The sequence below is a fragment of the Phodopus roborovskii genome, unplaced genomic scaffold (genome assembly GCF_943737965.1).
Source record: "Phodopus roborovskii unplaced genomic scaffold, PHOROB, whole genome shotgun sequence".
Taxonomy (NCBI): Eukaryota; Metazoa; Chordata; class Mammalia; order Rodentia; family Cricetidae; genus Phodopus; species Phodopus roborovskii.
Window position 1 is genome coordinate 12,903,344 of NW_026126563.1, and position 20,294 is coordinate 12,923,637.

The following is a 20,294-nucleotide window of genomic DNA, read 5'->3' on the forward strand; positions in this document are numbered from 1 at the left end:
CCCACCGCGCCTGCGCCGAGTGTGGACGCCCGCTCGCCTTTCCCCGACCGGGCCGGCCGTGTCGGCCGCGTGAAAAGTGCGTGACACGCAGGGAGCGTCGCAGCGGCCATCTTCGTCCTCCGGGCACGTCAGCTGAGCGGGCCCCGGGCTGAAGGGGAGCGCCGCGCAGGCGCACCCACGACGGCCGCAGGTAACTCCCATCTGACGGGAGAGGCGTCGCCGCCGCCGGAAGTTTGGTGTTCGGGCCGCGGGGCGGCGACGGCCGCGGCAGAAGCAGCCGAGCGTGCCCGGGTACCCGGATGTGAGGCGACCCGCGGGCGCCAGCCGGAGCCGGCCGCGCAGCAGGAAGGTACGCGAGCGTCCCCCGCGGCCCCGCGCCGCCGCCGCCGCGCTCCTCGCGCCCCGGGAACCGGCTGCGCGGCTGCGCGTCACCTGCCGCGGCTCGCGGGCTGTCAGCGCGCGGCCGGCGTCCCCGGAGGCGGAGGCGGCGCGCGGCCCTGGCGACCCCGCAGGTAGCCGGGGCCCGATCCCCGGCCCCGGCCTCTCGGTGCCCCTTCGGCCGCGGCTCCCAGCCTCGCGCTGACCCGGCCTGAGCCCCGAGGCCCCGCTCGCAGCCGCCTGCCTGCCTGCCTGCCTGCCTGCCTGCGGGGCGGGCGGGCGGGACGTGGGCGATCCCGGCTCCGCGATGGGAGGGTGAGCGACGGCCCCGGTTCCGCAGCTCAGGGAACGATGCAGGCTGGCGACGGGGGCCGGAGCACAGGTGGGGCCCTTCGAGGGCCCAGCGAAGTTCTGTAGCGGTCGAGAGGTGTTGTGAGCGGAAGTGAATTGGGTCTTAGAGTTTGCTCGCACTGGTTAGATTGTAACGAAGGGTTGTTTTGCACAGGCAGAGAGAGTCCCCTGCCTGTGTCACCAGACGTCCAAAACTCGGATCCCCACACCCCACCTCGAAATGGTGCCTTGTGAAAAATGCGGCGGGTACAGAATTTTGTAGTGGGTGGCGGTACGGCAGGCGGGGGGGGGTAGGGAGTACAGGAAGGCGCAAGAAGTGCTGTAGTCTTAGCTGAAATGGATTTCGTGTAGCAAGAGGCAGTGGCAGCAAACCTGCATGGTATTACAAATTACAAAACAGCTGTTTCTTTCTTATCCCCTCTCTGAGACTTTACTGATTGTATTTTAGGCTGGCCTGCAACTCAGATCCACCTGCCTTTCCATCCTAGTGCTAGGATTAAAGACGAGCACAGCTACGCCACGCACAAGCCAGTCGCTTACTTGGTGAAATAATAAGATGTGACCTGATGCTCCTTCTCCCCAGTCTAAATAATCTTTAAAAAGTAGGAATGAGGGACCGAGGAGAAGACCCCGATGGTAAAAAAGGTTACTAAGCCTGACAAGCTGAGTTTGATACCTGATCATGAGGAAGGAGAACTAACTCGAAGGGTCAAGTCAGGTGTCCGCAGGATACATACACGTAAATAAATAAATGTAGGCATGGTTTGGATGACGTTCTGTGTGTAGAGCTTAACATGAGCAAGGGCCTGGGTCCAGTCTCTAGTACAGAAATAAGAAACTTGGTGAAACACAATTTCAGTTGTGCTGGTCAAGGCTTCAGTGAACTGACCTGTATTTTAGCTTCTCTGATTGCATTTTACATAGATAAGGTGCTAAAACGAATGAATTTTTTTAAACTTGAATAAACTTTAACATTCCTATCGAAACTGTCTAGAACAAAACTAAATGAAAGTGCTTAGTATGGACGCTCTTAATTCAGGCCTTTATCATCTAAGGAAATGAGGAAGTTAGAATTGTGGTGGATGTACTGTTCTCCCGTGTGTGTGTGTGTGTGTGTGTGTGTGTGTCTGGTTTTTCGATTGTTAGCAAAACAAATGAGGATATCTTTTTGGGGGGAGGAGGGTTTTGAGACGGGGATTTGGCAAATTTAAGCTGTCCTGAAATATGTAATTTTAAAAAGTTATTTAATTCTAACTGTATGCCTGCTATGTTCCCGTGTGTCTTTCTACCACATGTGTGCCCTGTGTCTTTCTACCACATGTGTGCCCTGTGCCATCAGAGGCTAAAGGAGGGCATCAGATCCCCTAGAACTGAAGTTACAGATGTTTGTGTGTTGGAGCCCAGTTCCAGGGGGTTTCTGGTCCCAAACAGGAAGTGTGGAGTTGGGGAAGGGAAGGAGGAAACTGACATGATCTAGATCTAAGGATCAGTCAGGGTAGCTGCCGTCTTTATTGAATAAAGGCTATATAAAGGCTATACCTTTTATACTCTATAATTGCACAAAGGACTAGAAAGGGGCTCGAGAGCTGGGGTGGGGCTTGTAAACAGGAATTGAGGTGCCTGTTAACCTTGAGAAGTTAGTAGGCACCATAGTCATGTTAATGAGGGGTCTGCAAGTTCCTCTTGCCAGAGGTGAGGAGAATGACTCCCTTTGTAGCAAGCAGGAACTTTCTTCAAGTTCTTGAGGAAATGGGGGCTTTTGTTTAAATGCCTGACCTTAGAAGGAACCCCTCAGGGGGTCAGACACTACCTTATAGATTATTGCAGTTTTTTTACATGGCTTTCTTTATTCAAATAGCTAAAGCTTAAAGTGAGCAAAGCTGCAGCCAGACAAACATTACTGTGAACCTGAGTAGACCTTAGGAATTTATAAATCTTGATTATCAAATAAACGTTATTTATCAAGTATGTTACCTATCTAAATTTTCTTTTTCTCTTTCTTTTTCTTTTTTTTTTTTTTTTGGTTTCTCTGTGGCTTTGGAGGCTGTCCTGGAACTAGCTCTTGTAGACCAGAGCTAGTCTCGAACTCACAGAGGTCTGATTGCCTCTGTCTCCCGAGTGTGCCACCACCGCCTGGCTCAAGTAGACTTTTTTGTTTGTTTGTTTGTTTGTTTTTATTTATTAGAGGAATGGATCATAAAAAAGGGAAAGAGTGGGAAGACCAGCCTCTGGGGACAGGAGCAATGGGATAAAAGAGCATCAGAGAGAGAGAAAGAGAGGAGGATGGAAGGTGGGCAGGGCCCTTTTAAAAGTGAATGTGCACAGGTGGTGTTCTTAGTGGCTGCAGCTGAGAGTGAATCCTGTCAGGCCAGTACAGATGCCTGAATCCCAACGTGAGAAGCTGGGAATCAAAGTCCTTTGGGGTTTTTGTGCATTCTAGGCAATCATTCTACCAAGTGAGCTACATTTTCAGCTCTTAATGCCCCCCCCCTTATCTTGTTTGCTATTTTAGTATTGTTCATCTAGTTCATAGATTTTTCTTTACCCATTAAATGTTTTTAATTAAATCAGCTTTGTTTATGTCTCATTTTTTTCTACCTAGTATGTGTAGTTTTTCCTCATATAATTTTGCTTTGCTAGTTTAATCCATTTAATGTTTACATTGTGAAGTGTTTTTTGTATTTTAATAATTTTTCCTCACAGTATATAATGGATGTATACCGTTCCAATGGATGTATGTACCATAGTGTTCTTTAAAATAGAAGTAATGAAAGTAAATTTTATGTATAAAATGAGCTTTGGTGGTCAGGGTGGAATTATAGGGTGTTACATTTGATGAGTGGTGTTAGTAGATGATTATATCTTTTTAAACATTTTAATTTTTTTAGGTGCTGTATAATGTGTTATGAAGAGGTTATAAGGAATGATTTTATCACATTACCTTGAGTTATGGTGGCTGAAACATCGTATCTATCTTGTGGGAAAAGAACTGTAAGTGAATCTTGGGATAATTAATTTTTAAGTATTCTATTTTTTTAATAAGTTGCTTTTGAAGAATATATTTGGGAGGGGTTGGAGAAATGGCTCAGTGATTTAGAATTAATGTTGTTTTTGCAGAGGACCTGGGTTCTGTGCCCCTCACCCACATGTTACGACCATCCAAATCATTGTTGCCTCTTGTTCCAGGGGATCCAATGTCCCTTTCTGATCTATGGGTACCAAGTATATATGTGGTGCACATATATTCATGCAAAATATTTATACACTTAAAATAAGTCTAAAAATGCAAAAAATTTATTTGGGAGACTTCATTGTGTTGTTCTAAAGAATATGATCTAAAAGGAGTTAAATATTATTTAAATTGAGGTGTTTTTCTGCATAGTATTATTGTTGATCTGCTTCATGGATTTTATAAAACTTATTGTCTATTTTTTTTTAATTTTTCAGAAATGGCAGCACAAGAGGAAATCTATATTAATAGAATACTTTACTAAGCGAAGGAGATTAAATAGAAGCCACAAACCAACAAACTTGGCAAACAAGGAAAGAAACCTGTTAGCCATAAGACATGTTACAAATGCATCAATGTCCAATAGCTGTAGCCTTCAGAAGAAAAAAGTTGTTAGGAATTTTGTCAAAACAGACAGGTCAGTGATAAATAACTCCTAGTAGTAGGTTTAGGCCTGAAACTAAAGTAATTAAAACAAATTGGATCTGAATGAAGTTTATTTTCATTAAAAAATAAAAACTTCAGGAAATAATTAAATTAGAATTAAATTTTCTTCAGATTTCCATTTTCCTATTCAGCATAAAGCAAATATCTTTCAGCATTCAGGCCAGCTTTTTTCATGTCTTAAAAATTTCAGAAAGCAACCTTACTTGAAACAGCCTGATGTTTTTGTTGGAAATGTACATCAGTGTAAGTTAAAGTTGGTTTTTAAGATCTACTCCTTAGTAATAATACTAAGTACTTAGCATCTGCACCTACCTGGACACAGTCTTCAAAAACTCCTCAGAAAGGAAGGCATTACTCAGGAATAATGTCCATTCAGGAGAAATCAAAGGAAAATTCCTCCAAAGTTACTAAAGAAATTGAAGATGAGAATTTAGAACTAGAAATACAAGGTTCTCAAAACAGTTTAGCAAAGAGACCAGGTTCCAAGGAAGCTGAAAAGGCACTGGTTATATCTTCCAACAAAAGTAAAATAAATCAACCTGAATTTGGAACACGAATGAGTACAAGGTCAGCATCAGTAGCTGATAAAAATGCCACCAAATCCACTAATAAAAACATGGTAACGTTGAAGGCGCAATCACAAGAATCTACAAAAAAGAAGAGGCTATGTCAGGAAAAGTTAGCACTTGGAACCTTCAGAGGAAATGAGCAACTTACCCGGAGATCACAAAGACTACAACAGTTAACAGAGTGTTCAGTCAGGTCTTTGCGCAGTAGAGGGATTCAGAGTCAAACTCAAGCAGTTAAACAGAATTTGCAACCAGCAAGAAGAGAACAGTGCAACAGTCCTCAAAGTAAATCTGGCAAAGTTACAGTGAGTCAGAAGCATGTGAAAAGAAAAGTGCTTGAAATAAAGTCTGATTGTAAGGAGGACAGAAATTCAGTTACCAACGACGTAGTGAATTCTCCCAAAGGAAAGAAGCGCAAAGTGCAGCACCAGACAGCGTCTACTTGTCCTTCTCAGTGCATCCAAGGATCTGAGAAGTGTTCCCAGAAGACTCTTAGAAAAGAAGAATCAAAGCCTGTGCCTGTATCTTCTGAGATTAGAAAATTAAAAACTGCTATTTCAGTGGTCTCTACTAAGAATGAACCTAGGAAAGCAGCTCATACACAAGTGAATAATAGCACAAAATCCCCCCAGATTCCACAGCCATTAGTGCCTGAACAAAGTATTGATCATGAATTGGAGCAAGCTGGAAAGAGCAAACGAGGTAGCATACTCCAACTTTGTGAAGAAATTGCTGGAGAAATTGAATCAGATACTGTAGAAGTAAAAAAGGAGTCATCACACATGGACAATGCAGAGGAAAAGCCTATGGAGGAAAAATCGGAAGGGACTGATGGAGAAAGACAAATACTCCATCCGAAAGAAGAAACAACCCAGGATGTGCAGTGTAGTCGTTTCTTTCCCAGTAGGAAAACAAAGCCTGTGAAATGCATACTAAATGGAATAAATAGCTCAACTAAGAGGAACTCCACATGGACTAAAATTAAACTTTCAAAATCTAACTCTGTGCAGCAACATAAATTGGACTCTCAAGCATCTCCTAAATTGAGCTTATTACAAACTGGTTTTTCACCACCACTTTTAGAAATGCCTCATTCAGTGTCTCAAAGTACGTTTTTAGAGATGAAACCACATAGTAATGTAACTTGCCAACAGGATAAAATGAAAGGAATTAAATCTGAAGTTAAAATTAATAATATTGCAATTGAAATTAACAAAGCCACAAAAAGGGCTCCTGGAAATTGTCATTTGGATAATCATATTAAACACTCTCCTGACTCACCATTGGATAATCAGATGGAACATTCTTGTGAGTCAGCACCAGATAAGGTAATCAATCATCTTTATTTGTGCAATAGAGGTGCTGAGTTCTTTCTACTAAGTATTTGAAACACATTTTTATCTCAAGGAAGGATACATTTGTTAACCCAGTCTTAAAGAGATGAAACTGAAAACTTAAAATGTTTCACCTTTGTGTGTATGCTTTTCATGTTTCCTTGTTTTACCATTTTTATACCTGTGGGATTCTAGCTTTTAAATTTGTCATACAGAAGTAGTTTCTTTTTCTTTCTTTTTTTCGAGACAGGGTTACTCTGTGTAGCCCTGGCTGTCCTGGAACTCCCTCTGACCAGGCTGGCCTCGAACTCATGGAGACCCACCTGCCTCTGCCTCCCAAGTGCTGGGATTAAAGGCATGTGCCACCACTACCACCACCAGTAGTTCTTTATAAAGAATAATTTTAACAACAGAAAGCGCATCTCTTAGTGATTTAAAATCTAGAACTTAGAACTTGTGCCCCTTTCTGAAATGCTAAGATTTTGTGTTGGAGATACAGTTCAGTAAGGGCTTGCCTAGCATGAGAGTCCTCGGCCCCCCCCCCCCAAAAAAAAAACCTAAGATTGATTTCAGCTGTGATAAAACTACTTCTGTTTTATCTGAAGGAATATAAAAGTTAAATATCTTTGAAAGGACTTTGTGTTGATTTGTATGGCAATTTTGAACAGTTGGCAAAGGAAATTTCTAAAAGTATAAATCGGTTTTTTAAGAGAAGAAATTATAGTGTTTGTTAAGTGGTGCTGAAGACCAAACTGAGAAGAGTCTTACATAGGCTTGGCATTTCTTATTTTACCACAAAACTATACCTACCATTTAGTTTGATGTTAGCTGTTGACTTGCTGTAATTGGCTTTATTATGTTTAGGTATATTCCTTTTATCCCTGCTTTCTCCTAGACTTTTATCATGAAGGGGTGTTGAATTTTTGTTGAAGGCTTTTCAGCATCTAGTGAGATGATCATATGGGTTTTTTCTTTCAGTTTGTTCTTATAGAGGATTATATTGACGGATTTTCATATGTTGAAGCATCCCTGCATCATGGTGGACGATTTTTTGTTATATTATTGTTCTTGGATTCTGTTTGCCATTATTTTATTTAGTATTTTTGCATCAATGTTCATGAGGGAAATTGGTCTGTAATTCTCTTTCTTAGTTGCATCTTTGTGAGATTTGGTTATCAGGGTAACTGTAGCCTCATAAAAAGAGTTTGGCAACGATCAGTTTCTATTATGTAGAACACTTTGAGGAGTATTGGTATTAGCTCTTATTTGAAATTACAGTAGAATTCTGCACTGAAACCATCTGGCTCTGGGCTTTTTTTCATTGGGAGATTTTTGATGCCTGCTTCTATTTCCATAGGGCTTATAGGTGTATTTAATTTGTTTATCTGATCTTGATTTAATTTTGGTATGTGGTACTTATCCAGAAAATTGTCCATCTTCTTTACATTTTCCAGTTTTGTGGAGTACAGGTTTTTGAAGTTTGACCTGTTGATTCTCTAGATTTCCTCAGTGTCAGTTGCCATGTCCTCCTCTTCTTTTCTGATTTTGTTTAATTTGGATATTTTCTCTCCCTCTTTTGGTTGGTTTGGATAAAAGTTTGTCTATCTTGTTGATAACTGCTGCATCTGGGATACGGTATGGAAGATCATACATTTCCTGCTTTAAACATTTTACATTGTGGCCAGCAGTGGTGGGGCACACCTTTAACCCCAGAACTCAGGAGGCAGAGTTTTTGAGGCCAGCCCGGCTACAGAGTGAGTGCTAGGGCTGTCACACAGAGCAACACTGTCTGGAGAAAACAAAACCAACCAACCAACCAAAAAGCAAGCAAAGAATTCACCAACAAAACTCCATGTTTTAAAGTAGTGTTTTGGGCCTGAGTTGAATGGCTAAGAGTGCATACTGGGTTTGCTTCCCAGCACTCATATCAGGATGTTCACAACAGGCTTGTGACTCCAGATTGAGGGAAGTCTGATACCTGCACTCCATTGTAAACTCAAATATGAACTCTCCTAAAACACAGAAAATAATGTTACAAGATACCCATGAAGTTGGTTCTATGAGATAGCCAACTTTGATAGAATGTGAAGTATATATTCTTGTTACTAATGGACTGTCTCCTTTGATAAAAGTTCTGAATTGAAGGTTCTAGATAATAAGCCATTAGTTGCAATATGGGCTTTGTTTTTAAGAATTATTGATAAGGAAACTGATTAGAAAGTGAGAAGTACATGAGAAAGTAGGCGATGGTGGTAATTGGGAAAAAATGGGGAAGGTCTCATGAAAGAGGGTTTTTTTGGGTTTTTGAGACAGGGTTTCTGTGTGTTGCTTTGGAGCCTGTCCTGGAGCTGTGTAGACCAGGCTGACCTTGAACTCACAGAGATCTGCCTGTCTTTGCCTCCTGAGTGCTGAGATTGAAGGCGTGCACCACCAATGCCCGGTGAAAGAGGTTAATTTTTAAGTGATGAGTTGAGATTTTATAAGGGAAAAGATGACTCTAGTTTGTTGAGAACAATATAAAAATTTAGTGTGAAACATAGATTATCTAGTCATTAATGGAGCAGAAACAGGAAAACTTGACTTTAATATATTTTAAATCGTCTATTACATAGAAATACTGTTGTTTCAATGTGTGTGTACATTCACGCATGGGCCCACATGTCCTGTAGTCTTTATATCTGACGATATAAGTTTACTACAATCTCAGACTGTACTAATTGCATTTCAAGTATCCAAAGTACCCAACAATCATGTTAGTGGATACGATTGGACAGTACAGTATTGACATGTACTTTGAGGAAAGGCATGGAGCTAGGTGACTGTGGAAGAAACATTTTTTTAAGTGTTTTTGTTTGTTTTGAGATAGGGGCTCACTGTGTAGCCCTTGCTGTCCCAGAATTATATATGTAGACCAGGATGGCATTGAACTAACCGAGATCTGCCTGCCTTTGCTTCCCGAATGTTGGGATTAAAGATCCAGTGAGCTGCTTTTTAAATTCAGAGTGGGACTAATGGTAACTGATGCTAAGATGGTAACTTGTTGCAAGATCATGGATGACCTTTAGGCATATCTATGAGAATCACTCCAATTATAAAATATTATCTTAACATATTTAGTAGGCATTATTTGCTGGAAAAGTATTAGAATAAGTCCCAGAGATTGACTAAAAAATGCTGGCATATTCAGAATTTCACGTTATGTTCTGCATCTAAGGTGATGAGCTCGTTAGAAGACATTGCTGCTGCTTCAACTCTTCCCACTCAAGCAAAGATTGATGGAGACAGAAAATGGCCAGGTAATATTTTGACAATTTTATTTGAATTTTACAATGTTCAATGCTATATTTATTACTGTTGGGGAAAGTTTTCATGTGGAACAGGCCTGTTGACCATTGTTATGTTTTTTGTTTTTGTGGTTTTTCATCTGGTAGTCCTGGAAATCATTTTGTAGACCAGGCTGGCCTGGAACTCAACAATGATCCGCCTGCCTCTGCCTCCCAAGTGCTGGGATTAAAGGCGTGTGCCACCATACTCAATTGTTGTTTCAAATAGATTTTGTGTGTGTGTGTGTGTGTGTGTGTGTGTGTGTGTGGGTGTGTGTGTGCTGTGTGTGTGTGTGTTTATCATTCATTCTTTCAGAGGAATTACTTCTGTTGACTGGTGTGTGGCAGTACCTAAACACTATCTTTGCCTGTCTACCAAATGTTCTTTTGATTCCGTAGCTCTTGTTTTGAATTCCTAGAGAGTTCTCCTTAATGAATTAAGTTGGGGATATCAACTTATTTCTCAGATTTTTTTATCTGCTATTTGTGCTTTATAGCATTGTGGGTTTTTCTCCTAACCCTCAGCACTCAGTGAGTCTGCCTTTGTTTTAAGATTTTATCTGTGCTTCATGACACACTGCACAAAAGCTTTATTTATTTACTTAGCTGTTTTATTTTATTTGAGACAGAGTTTCTCTGTGTTGCTCTGTAGACCAGGCTGGGCTCTGCCTCCCAAGTGCTAGGATTAAGGGTGTGCACCACCACCACCTGGCACAAAAGCTTTATTTTAGCCTCATGAGTTTTAATTATTTGAACTTTTGGATAGATGTTTGTTCACCTGTGTCAGATGAAGCGGCAGAGGATCTAGAACTCTTAACTGGGATTTCCTCTAAAGAAAAAGTATGCTTGGGGTAAAGTGCTGAAGTCAGACAATGTTGAGTTTACTCAGAGTAGGGGAGGAATGAGTATAGTACAAACACAAGAAATCCATTTACTGATTACTGCTTTCATTGAGTTATTTATGTAGTTAAAATTCCAAAAAAAAAGAAATTTAAACAAAATGTTTTCATTTCTTTTAGAGTTTGGTCATGCAGTCATTGAGCCAATTTCTTTTATTCAATATCTGTTAATGATTGCTGAAATTAAGAGAAACTGAGACAGTGGTGGCAGCACAGGCCAGGCCTGTAATCCCAGCACTCAGAGGCTGAGGCAGGTGGATCTGAGTTTGAGGCCAGCCTGATCTACACAGTGAGTTCCAGGACAGCCAGGGCTACACAGAGAAACCCTGTCCTCAAAAACCAAAACAAACAAAAAACAAAGAGATAACTGAATCTGCTTAGTTTGACTTTGTATAGACAGAGCCTTTCTGCCTCATTTTGGAAGGTAGTTTCCAAAAGGGGGGCTCTAATTTTATTAGATGTTTATTTTGAAATTTATGTTTGAGATTATACCATTTTCCCATTCCATTTCCTTCACGCTCTTTTTCATTCATGGACTCTTTTATTAAAGTAACTTCATGGGACAGGAGAGATGGCTCAGCAGTTATGAGCACTAGCTGCTCTTAAAGGGTCCAGGTTCAATTCCCATCGCCCTCATAATAGCTCACAGCTATCTGTAATTCCAGTCCCAGAGGATGTGATGCCCTTTTCTGACCTCTGAGGGCCTAGACATATATGTAAGCACTCACACATGTAAAAAGAAATCTTTAAAAACTGTTTTTTACTGTATGATCCATGTGCTTTATTAACTCACAGGCTCAGCTCCTAAGCAGCTCCATAGTGTACTGAGTAGTGAATCGTCTATCAACAGCAAGCACAGGTAAGGCATCACTCTAATTTAAGATCTTATACTTGAGAGTTCTCAGAGAGACTTGTTACATAACAAGCCAACCCTAGTAGTCATCATTCACTCACATTTTTTTCTTGTTGGAATTTATCTTCTTGTCCTCTTTTCTTCTTCCTCCCCCTCTTTCTGAGACAGGGTTTCTCTGTGTAGTTCTGGTTGTAGACTAGGCTGACCTTGAACTCAGAGATCCACCTGCCTTTGCCTCCTAAGTGCAGATCAAAGGTGTGTGCCACCACAGTCCTTGCACTTTTTCTATTCCTGTTCATGTAGTAGCCTTTTAAAAACTTTTTCTAAAGGTAATGTGCTGTGAGTATATTTTTCTACCTTCTTACATTATCTAAATTCTACATTTTGATTTCCTTGTGTAGCAGCTGTCTACTTAATGGACATTCTGCTAATTTGTAGTTTTTTTGTATTAAACAGCAATAGTGACTGCTTATTTGGTGAAGACATAGTATCTTTGTCCACTTGTGTGAATATGTATGTGGGATAATTTCCCTGGCTGTCTTTTCACAATTGTTAGGATTTATGCGGCCAATAGTAGTGTTTAAGAATGCTGTTTTCCATGCACTGGAAAGATGGCTCAGGTTAAAAGCGCTGGCTGCTCTTGTAGAGGACCCAGGTTCAGTTTCCCAGCACCCACATGGCAGCTCACAGCTGTCTGTAGCTCCTTTTCCAGGGGACCTGACATCTTCACTCCAATGCACACAAAATAAAGTTAAATAAATTATTAGTCTTTTTTTTTTTTTTTTTTTAAAGAATTCTGTTTCCCCTTTGTTCTGGGCACTGCAGTGAGCCCTACAGCACATCCACCTCAAGCAGCACATCTTAACACGCTCACAGCCCTCAGTTGGCTCTTTTGGTAACTGGATCTGGTTTGGTGTATATGCTACCTGCACAAGCACCGGGATCATTGCTGCCACAAAGTCAGGGTTGATGAACTCTGTGGGATTGATGTAGACCTGGATAGAGCCTGTCAGGAAGTCTCATGTGACTATACCTGCATATAATATTCAGTTGTGTATATATAACACATTGTCTTTACAATCCATTGATAAAATATCTAAATCAACTTATGCATCATCCTGTTTATTTGGTTTTTATAATTTTCCTTTTAAATTTGATACTAGGTGTTGAACCTAGCCTAGGGCCTGGTGCATGTACTCTATCACTGATTACCTCTCCAAAGAGGTCACCTTGATTTTTAAGAAGTTATCTTTTTCCTCCTTGAAATTGAAATTTGTTGTATAGAAATGTGTTCTTGCCTTTAATGGTTGACATTACATGGATGTGTAATACCCAATTTTTTTTTTTTTTTAAGGAATATACCACCAAATTATTCTCAGCTGAAGTGTAATTCTCATTTGGAGATAACAATTCCAAAGGCCTTGAAACTGAAAGAATCAGAGAAAGTGGATGAAAAACAGCTGATCATAGTAAGTACCCAACTCACTTATTGGTAAAGAGTTGTTGGAAATGAATTCTTTATGTAGGGTTCTTTTTTTTCCCTCCCTCCCTCCTTTCTTTCCTCCCTTTTTTCTGAGACAGGATTTTTCTGTGTAGCTCTGGCTGTCCTGGGACTTAGTCTATAGCCCAGGCTGGCCTCAAATTCAGCCTCTGCCTCCTGAGTACTGGGATTAAAGGAGTATACCATCATCTGATACAAAATGTTTTTAAAATACAAATTAATTTTTTCTTGGTCATTGTAAATTTTCATTATAGAAAGCATTCCTGGTGTTGCTATAGTCTCCTCTTCCCACAATAAATCAGCTTCCTTGCTTCTGGTTTTATTCGTATCAAATTAGTATACTTTTTTTTAAAAACATCTGCTTTCTTAGATGGGTAGCTTGATCATTACCTCTTCCCAAAAGTCTTTCTTTGTCTCTTTTTTTTTTTTTTTGTATTTGAGGCAGGGTTTCTCTGTGTTGCTTTGGAGCCTGTTCTGGAACTAGCTCTGTAGACCAGGCTGGCCTCAAATTCACAGAGATCCCTCTGCCTCTGCCTCTGCCCTCTGAGTGCTGGGATTAAAGGCGGGCACCATCAATGCATGAATAGTTTATTTAAATATTAAAATGACATGGAACTTAATTCAAAAAACTATGTTTGTGTAGCCTGCCTATACAGTGCCAAAGGATAGAAGAAAGTTGGCTGTCCATTGCTAGATGAGTATATAATCACAGTGGCTAGTTATTGGCCCCCTTACAAGGAGAAATCCCTACACTCAGTATAAGGACCATATGTTGAGTCAGTCAGTCACCAAAAAGACAGAGACCATGGGATTTTATTCATATGAAGTGTGAGGAAAGTATGGTGACTGCTAGAGATTGGAGGGATGGAAGAATGGGGAGCTACTGCTTGGTGGATGTAGAGTTCAGTTTTCACAGTGAAAAAAGTAAGAGATTTTCCTCTCAGCCAGGCAGTGGTGGTGCACACCAGTAATCCCAGCACTGGGGAGGCAGAGGCAGGTGGATCTCTGGAGTTCGAGGCCAGCCTGGTCTACAAGCAAGTTCTAGGACAGCCAGGGCTACACAGAAAAAGCGTGTCTCAAAAATCCAAAAAAAAAAAAAAAGTTCCATTTTCATTTGTGATCATGTGTGTATGCATATGCTTGTCATGCACACACCTGTGCCATGGCACCTCAGTGGAGGCCAGAAGACAACTGTTCGGAATTGGTTCTCTTCTTCTACATGGGTCCCAGTAGCGTCTATATTATTTCCTCTAGTTTGCAGTTATTCTAAATATGAAATATAAACTAGCTTTCCTGTGTAGATTTATTACTTGGTACCATTGGACTAAGTTTATATTGATACATAATTTTCTCAATTCTTTTAACTCCTGAACAAGTCAACAGGTTATTAAAATGGACAATTTTTGTGATGCAGGTATGAGTGCCTATGTGTGAAGGACAGAGTATAAAGGTGTTTTTCTCTACCTTAGTTTTTGAGACATGGAGCTCATCAATTCAGATAGGCTGGCTGGCCAGCAAACTCCATCTTGAGACTTGTACCAGTGTGCTAGCTTTTTTAGATAAATTTTAATTTATTATAACCATGAGAGGGAGAGAGAGAGGAGAAAGTGTGTGCATTTGTGTCCATGTGGAGCTCAGAGCACAGCTTAGACTTCAGTGTCTTCACTTTTGTAAGAATTTAAATGTTGTTCATAAGTTAAGCAGTTCTTGTTTTATGGTCACATTTTTGTTTGGGAGGCTGTGTTCAGAAATCTTTATCAAGGAAGAAAATACTTTGTTTGTTTTTTATAAATAGGATGCAGGACACAAAAGATTTGGAGCCGTGTCCTGTAATATTTGCGGAATGCTTTATACGGCTTCAAATCCAGAGGATGAAACTCAGCATCTGCTTTTCCACAACCAGTTTATAAGTGCTGTAAAGTATGTGGTAAGTAGACTTTGTGAATTAGAGCATACATTGTAGGTAATTAAGTAAGATTCTTAACGAAATGAATTGCCAAGTTTGTTGTTGAATGTTCTGTTTGTTTGTAGAGATCAGTAGATCAGTGATATATACAAAGCACACATAGAATGCATAGGTACTGGCTTCCTTTAAAACAAGGCCAAATATACAAACTGGGGAATTGATTCCAACAGGTTGATAACTGGGGGATTTTTAACTTAGGTTATTTATGATTTTCAGTGTAATTGGTTTTCAAAAAGTTATTGTAACTATGTTAATTGGATTGTATGTAGTTCTTAAATTTTTCCTGATTTTAATAATTACTTATAATAATTCTAGCACATTAAAAGATGCCATAAAGTAAATATGGTTTAATGTATAATGTATTTGAGTACAAGTTAAATTTTATCATAAATGCCTTTAAGGCATAATATTTGCTTCTGGAAAGAGCAAATTTGTTAGCAGTTTTGTTCAATTTCAGATATTTGTGAAAGGATAGTTTGGTATAATTGCTGTTTACCTTGACTGAAGTGGGCCCTTTATTGTATACCTCAAAGGATCTCTGAATTGAGCTCACTAATTCATTTCCTTAGGAACTAGATACTGGATCACTTAAAGGTCTTCACAGCCTCCTATCTGAATTCACATACTTGGCTTTAGTTCAAAAGTTTGTGTTAATTGCTTCATGGTTGAACAGGTTATCTTTTTTCCAGTGTTACTTCTACCTAGACTAGGTGAGGCCTTTGTTTTTAGTTCCCTACTCTGCTTATCCTTTGTATTCCTTATTTTCCACACATACTACCTCCTACAACTATAATACATAATGTGTATGTGTGGATATAGGATGTAACTTGATGATTTATCCTTTACAATTTCAGCTTTTCTAATTTGGCTGTTAAGGTTTTGTTGGTTTTTTTTTTTTTCTGGTTTTTTGTTTGTTTGTTTTGTTTTGTTACTGTTTTTCTTAGACTGCCTTGACTGTCTTAGAACTCACTCTGTATACAAACCTGGCCTAGAACTCTCAGAGATCTTCCTGCCTCTGCCTCCTGAGTGCTAGGGTTAAAGGTGTGCACACACCACAACACTCTGGGTGGCCGTTAACTTTCTTACATCTGGAAAAGATAGTGGTATTGTTAGGTGACTAATTATAGAATGTTTAGAGCCAAAATACATGAACCTGATACAAGTTCTTTGTGTTTGTATTCAATTTAAAGTGTTTAATTCTCATGTTCATTTAATTAATCTTCCTTCCTTTCTATCTTTCTTTCTATCTTTCTTTCGTACAGGGTATTTCTCTGTGTAACCCTGGCTGGCCTCACACTCAGAGGTGAATCTGCTGTCTGCTGTCTCCTAGATACTGGGATTAAAGTCATGTGCTACCATGACACAGCTCATTTAGTTTATTAAAAGTATATAAAATACTATATTTAAAAGGCTTAACTGGCCAAGTGTTGGTGGCTCTATATGGTTAATCCTAGCACTTGGGAGGCAGAGGCAGGTGAATCTCTGTGAGTTCAAGGCCAAACAGAATACACAGAGAAACCATGTCTCAAAAATAATACTAAAATTAAAAAAGAAATGTAGATCTACTTAGTTGTCTCTTTAAAAAAAAAATCCAGTTTCTTAAAATTTGAATTCTCTTAAAACCCCCTAAATCTCATTTTTTTTAAAGTTTAAAGTCTCTCTGTAAAATTAAAAATCAAGAGGGAAGAAGCAGGGCCCAGTCACACTGAAGGAAGCAAAGCTGGACTCAGCAGCGTAACTCAGGGTCCAACATAATGCCTGACACTCCCAGTTCACTCATGATCTTCTGGACTCCTACAAGGGCTTGAGTCCCTCCTCCAGCTCTGCTGTGCAGCACACACAGCTTGCTTGCAGGTCTGGCTGCCTCCACTCCAATGCTGCTGCTATTCTTGGTAGTCACCCCATGGTACTGGCATCCACACAATACTGGAATCTCATGCTGCAACTGGGCTGCATTTTCACCATAGCCTGTCATAGGCTCTGTTCATGTGCCAAGCCTCAGCTTCCCTGATTAGTCCCTGAGGTTGCACTTTCACCAATAGTTCTCATGACCTCTCCAGTACCAAGCTTCAGCTGCTCTCCATGACCCCTTCATGGTGACTTTTAGACTACCAAGTTCAGTTGCCAGCACTAGGTACAACTTTAGCCACCTCTGGAACACAGAGGTGCTCTCATTAAACTCTTCCCAGAAGATTTTACCTCAGTAATGCTAGTTTCTTCTTAATCACCTCTAATTTCCCAGCTCCAGTCAACCAGCATCAAGTATCCCAGCAAAGCAAAGGTTTCATGTTAGTTAGTACTTCTGGTGTCTAATCACAGCTGATTCTTCAGCCCCAGCTAACCAGAACCACAGAATACTAATTCAACATAACTAATGCCTCTGACAGAGTCTCTAAACTTCCCTCTGAAACTTCACAAGCCAGGCCCTCAACATTCTTACCTTCCAAGCTCCTACAGAACAGCTCACCAAGCATCAAATGATGGCATATAGTTCCATTTTGTGGAGCATTTTCTTAATTGAGGTTGCTTCCTTTCAGATAATTTTAGCTTGTGTCAAGTTGACATAAAACTACCCAGCATAGTAACTTTGCCTTTTAAGTAAAGATTACCAAAGTTTATCTCAGCCTTTCAGGTGTCTCCTTTGCTGCCTTCTGCCTCTAGTTTTATTTCATTGTACTTTATAGGTTTAGAACACTGTGTATATGAATATCGGATGATGGTAATAAAGAAATTTTGCTTTGGAGTAGGGGCAGCATGTTCAGTGCAAATGTTATGTGCAGCAAATTTATATACTATTGTCTGTTTGAGACAGGATCTTACTGCATAGTCCAGGCCTGCCCTTGAACTTTCAGCCGTGTTCTTGTCCGTCAGGTGTTTATTGCAAGTATGAACCATCATACCTTGTTATGAGCAGGCTTTCCCACCAGCCTGGTCCCATAGCTGCGACGGCGCCAAAGAGACACTCTATTAGAAATAAAGCTGTTGGCCTGTTACTAGTATTTCTTATTGGCTAGCTCTGTCTTAAATATTAACCCATTTCTATTAATCTAAGTATTTCCACATGGTCTATCTTTCCAGAGGAGGATCTGGACATTTGTTCTCTCAAGTCCTATATGTTTAATCTCCTCCCTACTCATTCCCGAATCCTTGTCTCCTAGTCCCGCCTATCTAGCTTTCCTATTGGCCAACAGTGCTTTATTCATTAACCAATAAGAGAAAAATATTTATAGAATGACATCTCCCATCAATTTTTTATTTCTAAACAGTTCACAAACCCTTAGGGGTTGGAATGGTAGCAAGTTGTAGTTTATCTGGTGTCAAAATAAAACCAAACCCTCTCTCATATGTTCTTGCCACGTTTCCACTGTTCTAGAAATGTTACCACTCTGTTTATCTTCCAAAGCTAAAAACATCATAGTAATCGTTGAGGTTTATTTACTAATAAATATTTACTAATAAGTTTTCTATTTTTTTATTTTTTAAAATGTATTTTATATGAATGAGTGTTTTGCCTGCATGAATGCTCATAGCTAACAAATTACTCTATTCTCAAGAACTCAAATTTGGGGCTGGACAAGTGGCTTAATGGTTAAGAGTACTGTTCTTTCAGAGGAATTAGGTTTGGTGGCTCACAGCCATCTATAACTACAGTTAGTTGAGGGATCTAACAGCCTCTTCTGACCTCTGAGGGTGCCAGGGACACAGAGTGTGAGCAAGACACTATACAGATAAAATAAATACTAAACTTTTACTGCAGAACTGTTAGAAAGTTTCTGCTGTGTTATGCCCTCATGAAGACCAGTGAAATCTAAATAGTAATACTTTTGTCTTCCATGTTCCTTGTATGCAGAAGCTTATTGTGGTACATGACAAAACAATATTTAAAATAAAAGTTATCTAATCTAATTGTGATGGGTTTCATACAAGCATGCACATTTCAAGTTATTTCATGAGAAAATTTTATACTGAGGTGTTATTAAAACTAAATAATATAATGTCCATAGGATGAGATAATTGTACCAGTTTTGTTTTTTTAAAAGGCAATTAACAGGAAGAATCTATCTTTAGATAAGTCAGTTTGTATGACTTTGTATGCTTTGAAATTACTTAAGTTCTTTATTTTAATATATAGTTTGATTTCTTCCTCCCACTGTATGGTTTAATTTAAAAAAGACAAAAAACAAAAAATAACTTTTCACATTGTAGAAAATGGATTGGTTTCAAAGGTTTTTGGAAAAGTAATATTAATATAAATTTCTTTTTTTAAAGGAGGTGTTATCTTTTATGCCTTTAAAAATTGTTCACCTTATATATAAATATATATGTGACTCTGATTGAGCTTTTTAGTTTCCTGATTTTTTTTTTTTTTTATTTTCCTGATTTCTTAGTCTTAAAAAAAAAATCAAATTTATTCATTTTGTGTGTATGAGTGCGTTGCTTGTATGTGTGATGTATGTATGTAGATCATGTGCCTGATGATTCATTTTTCTAGACCTGAAGCTACAGGTGGTTGTGAGCCAATTTATTGGGTGCTGGGAATCGAATCTGTGTCCTCTGCAAGACACTTGCTCTCACCGAGCCATTTCTCCAGCCTGTTTCCTTAATCTTAAGATAATTTTCCCATCCCTAGTTCATTTCAGTCGCTTGAATTTTACTTGTCTTTGAATATTTATTTTTTAAGCAGATTTTAAATTTTAAATATTTTCTATGATCTTATGTATCCTGATCTTTATTAGTAGAAATTTTTGTCACCAAGATCCTGCTCCCATTTCATCAAAAAAAACAAAAAACAAAAAACAAAAACAAAACAAAAAAATGACTTAGAAAACAAGTTTCCATCCTTTCATACTTAACATAGCATATCAAAAAATTAGCTGTTATTTTTCTTTATTGAGCTTTTATATTTTTAGAAGCAGTCCTAGGATAGAATTTTCCCCCAAGTATAATTACAAATTGCTTTTTAAAAGGCCTTTTTATGTACAATTGGTTGGGTAAGACAAATGGAACATCTAGTTAAAACTCACTCCTTCTGTAATTATTTTGACCTTCAAAATTCCTAGTTTTAACCTGGTTCAGTCCCATCTTACTAGATTTAAGTGGCTTTTGTTTTGTTTTGTTTGTTTTCATGCAGGTTCTGCTCATTAATCACCACGAGTGTGGATCTGAAGAAGCGTATATTACCTCTTTTTTTGAGTATGTCTAACTTCAGATACACACAACGTAGCCTCTCCTTCCCTATTAGATTCTTAGAAGGTAGTTATATTTTTTATAGTCTCCTTCTTGTGCCTTTGATAGTTGTGACCAATAAGAATAAAAGCTGCTCTTTCATTCTGGGCTACTGCATGTAAATCGGTTCACCTAGAACCTCTGGAGGTCTTTGGCATGCCAGACATATGAGTGGTTATTTATGGAGGTAACCATGTTCCAAAGAGTTGAATTCTTTT

The 20,294-nt window shown here is 39.4% G+C and overlaps 1 protein-coding gene across 1 annotated transcript in view; it reads left to right on the plus strand.

Moving 5' to 3' along the window:
- Positions 1-246: 246 nt before the first annotated feature.
- Esco1 (establishment of sister chromatid cohesion N-acetyltransferase 1) overlaps positions 247-20,294 on the plus strand; it is a 28,874-nt gene continuing 8,826 nt past the window's right edge. The window contains exons 1-7 of the mRNA XM_051202117.1: positions 247-349; positions 3,618-3,720; positions 4,177-6,302; positions 9,496-9,604; positions 11,326-11,389; positions 12,738-12,852; positions 14,680-14,811. Of these exons, the coding sequence (XP_051058074.1) occupies positions 4,770-6,302; positions 9,496-9,604; positions 11,326-11,389; positions 12,738-12,852; positions 14,680-14,811 (1,953 nt within the window). The 5' untranslated portion in view covers positions 247-349; positions 3,618-3,720; positions 4,177-4,769. The remainder of the gene's footprint in view (positions 350-3,617; positions 3,721-4,176; positions 6,303-9,495; positions 9,605-11,325; positions 11,390-12,737; positions 12,853-14,679; positions 14,812-20,294) is intronic.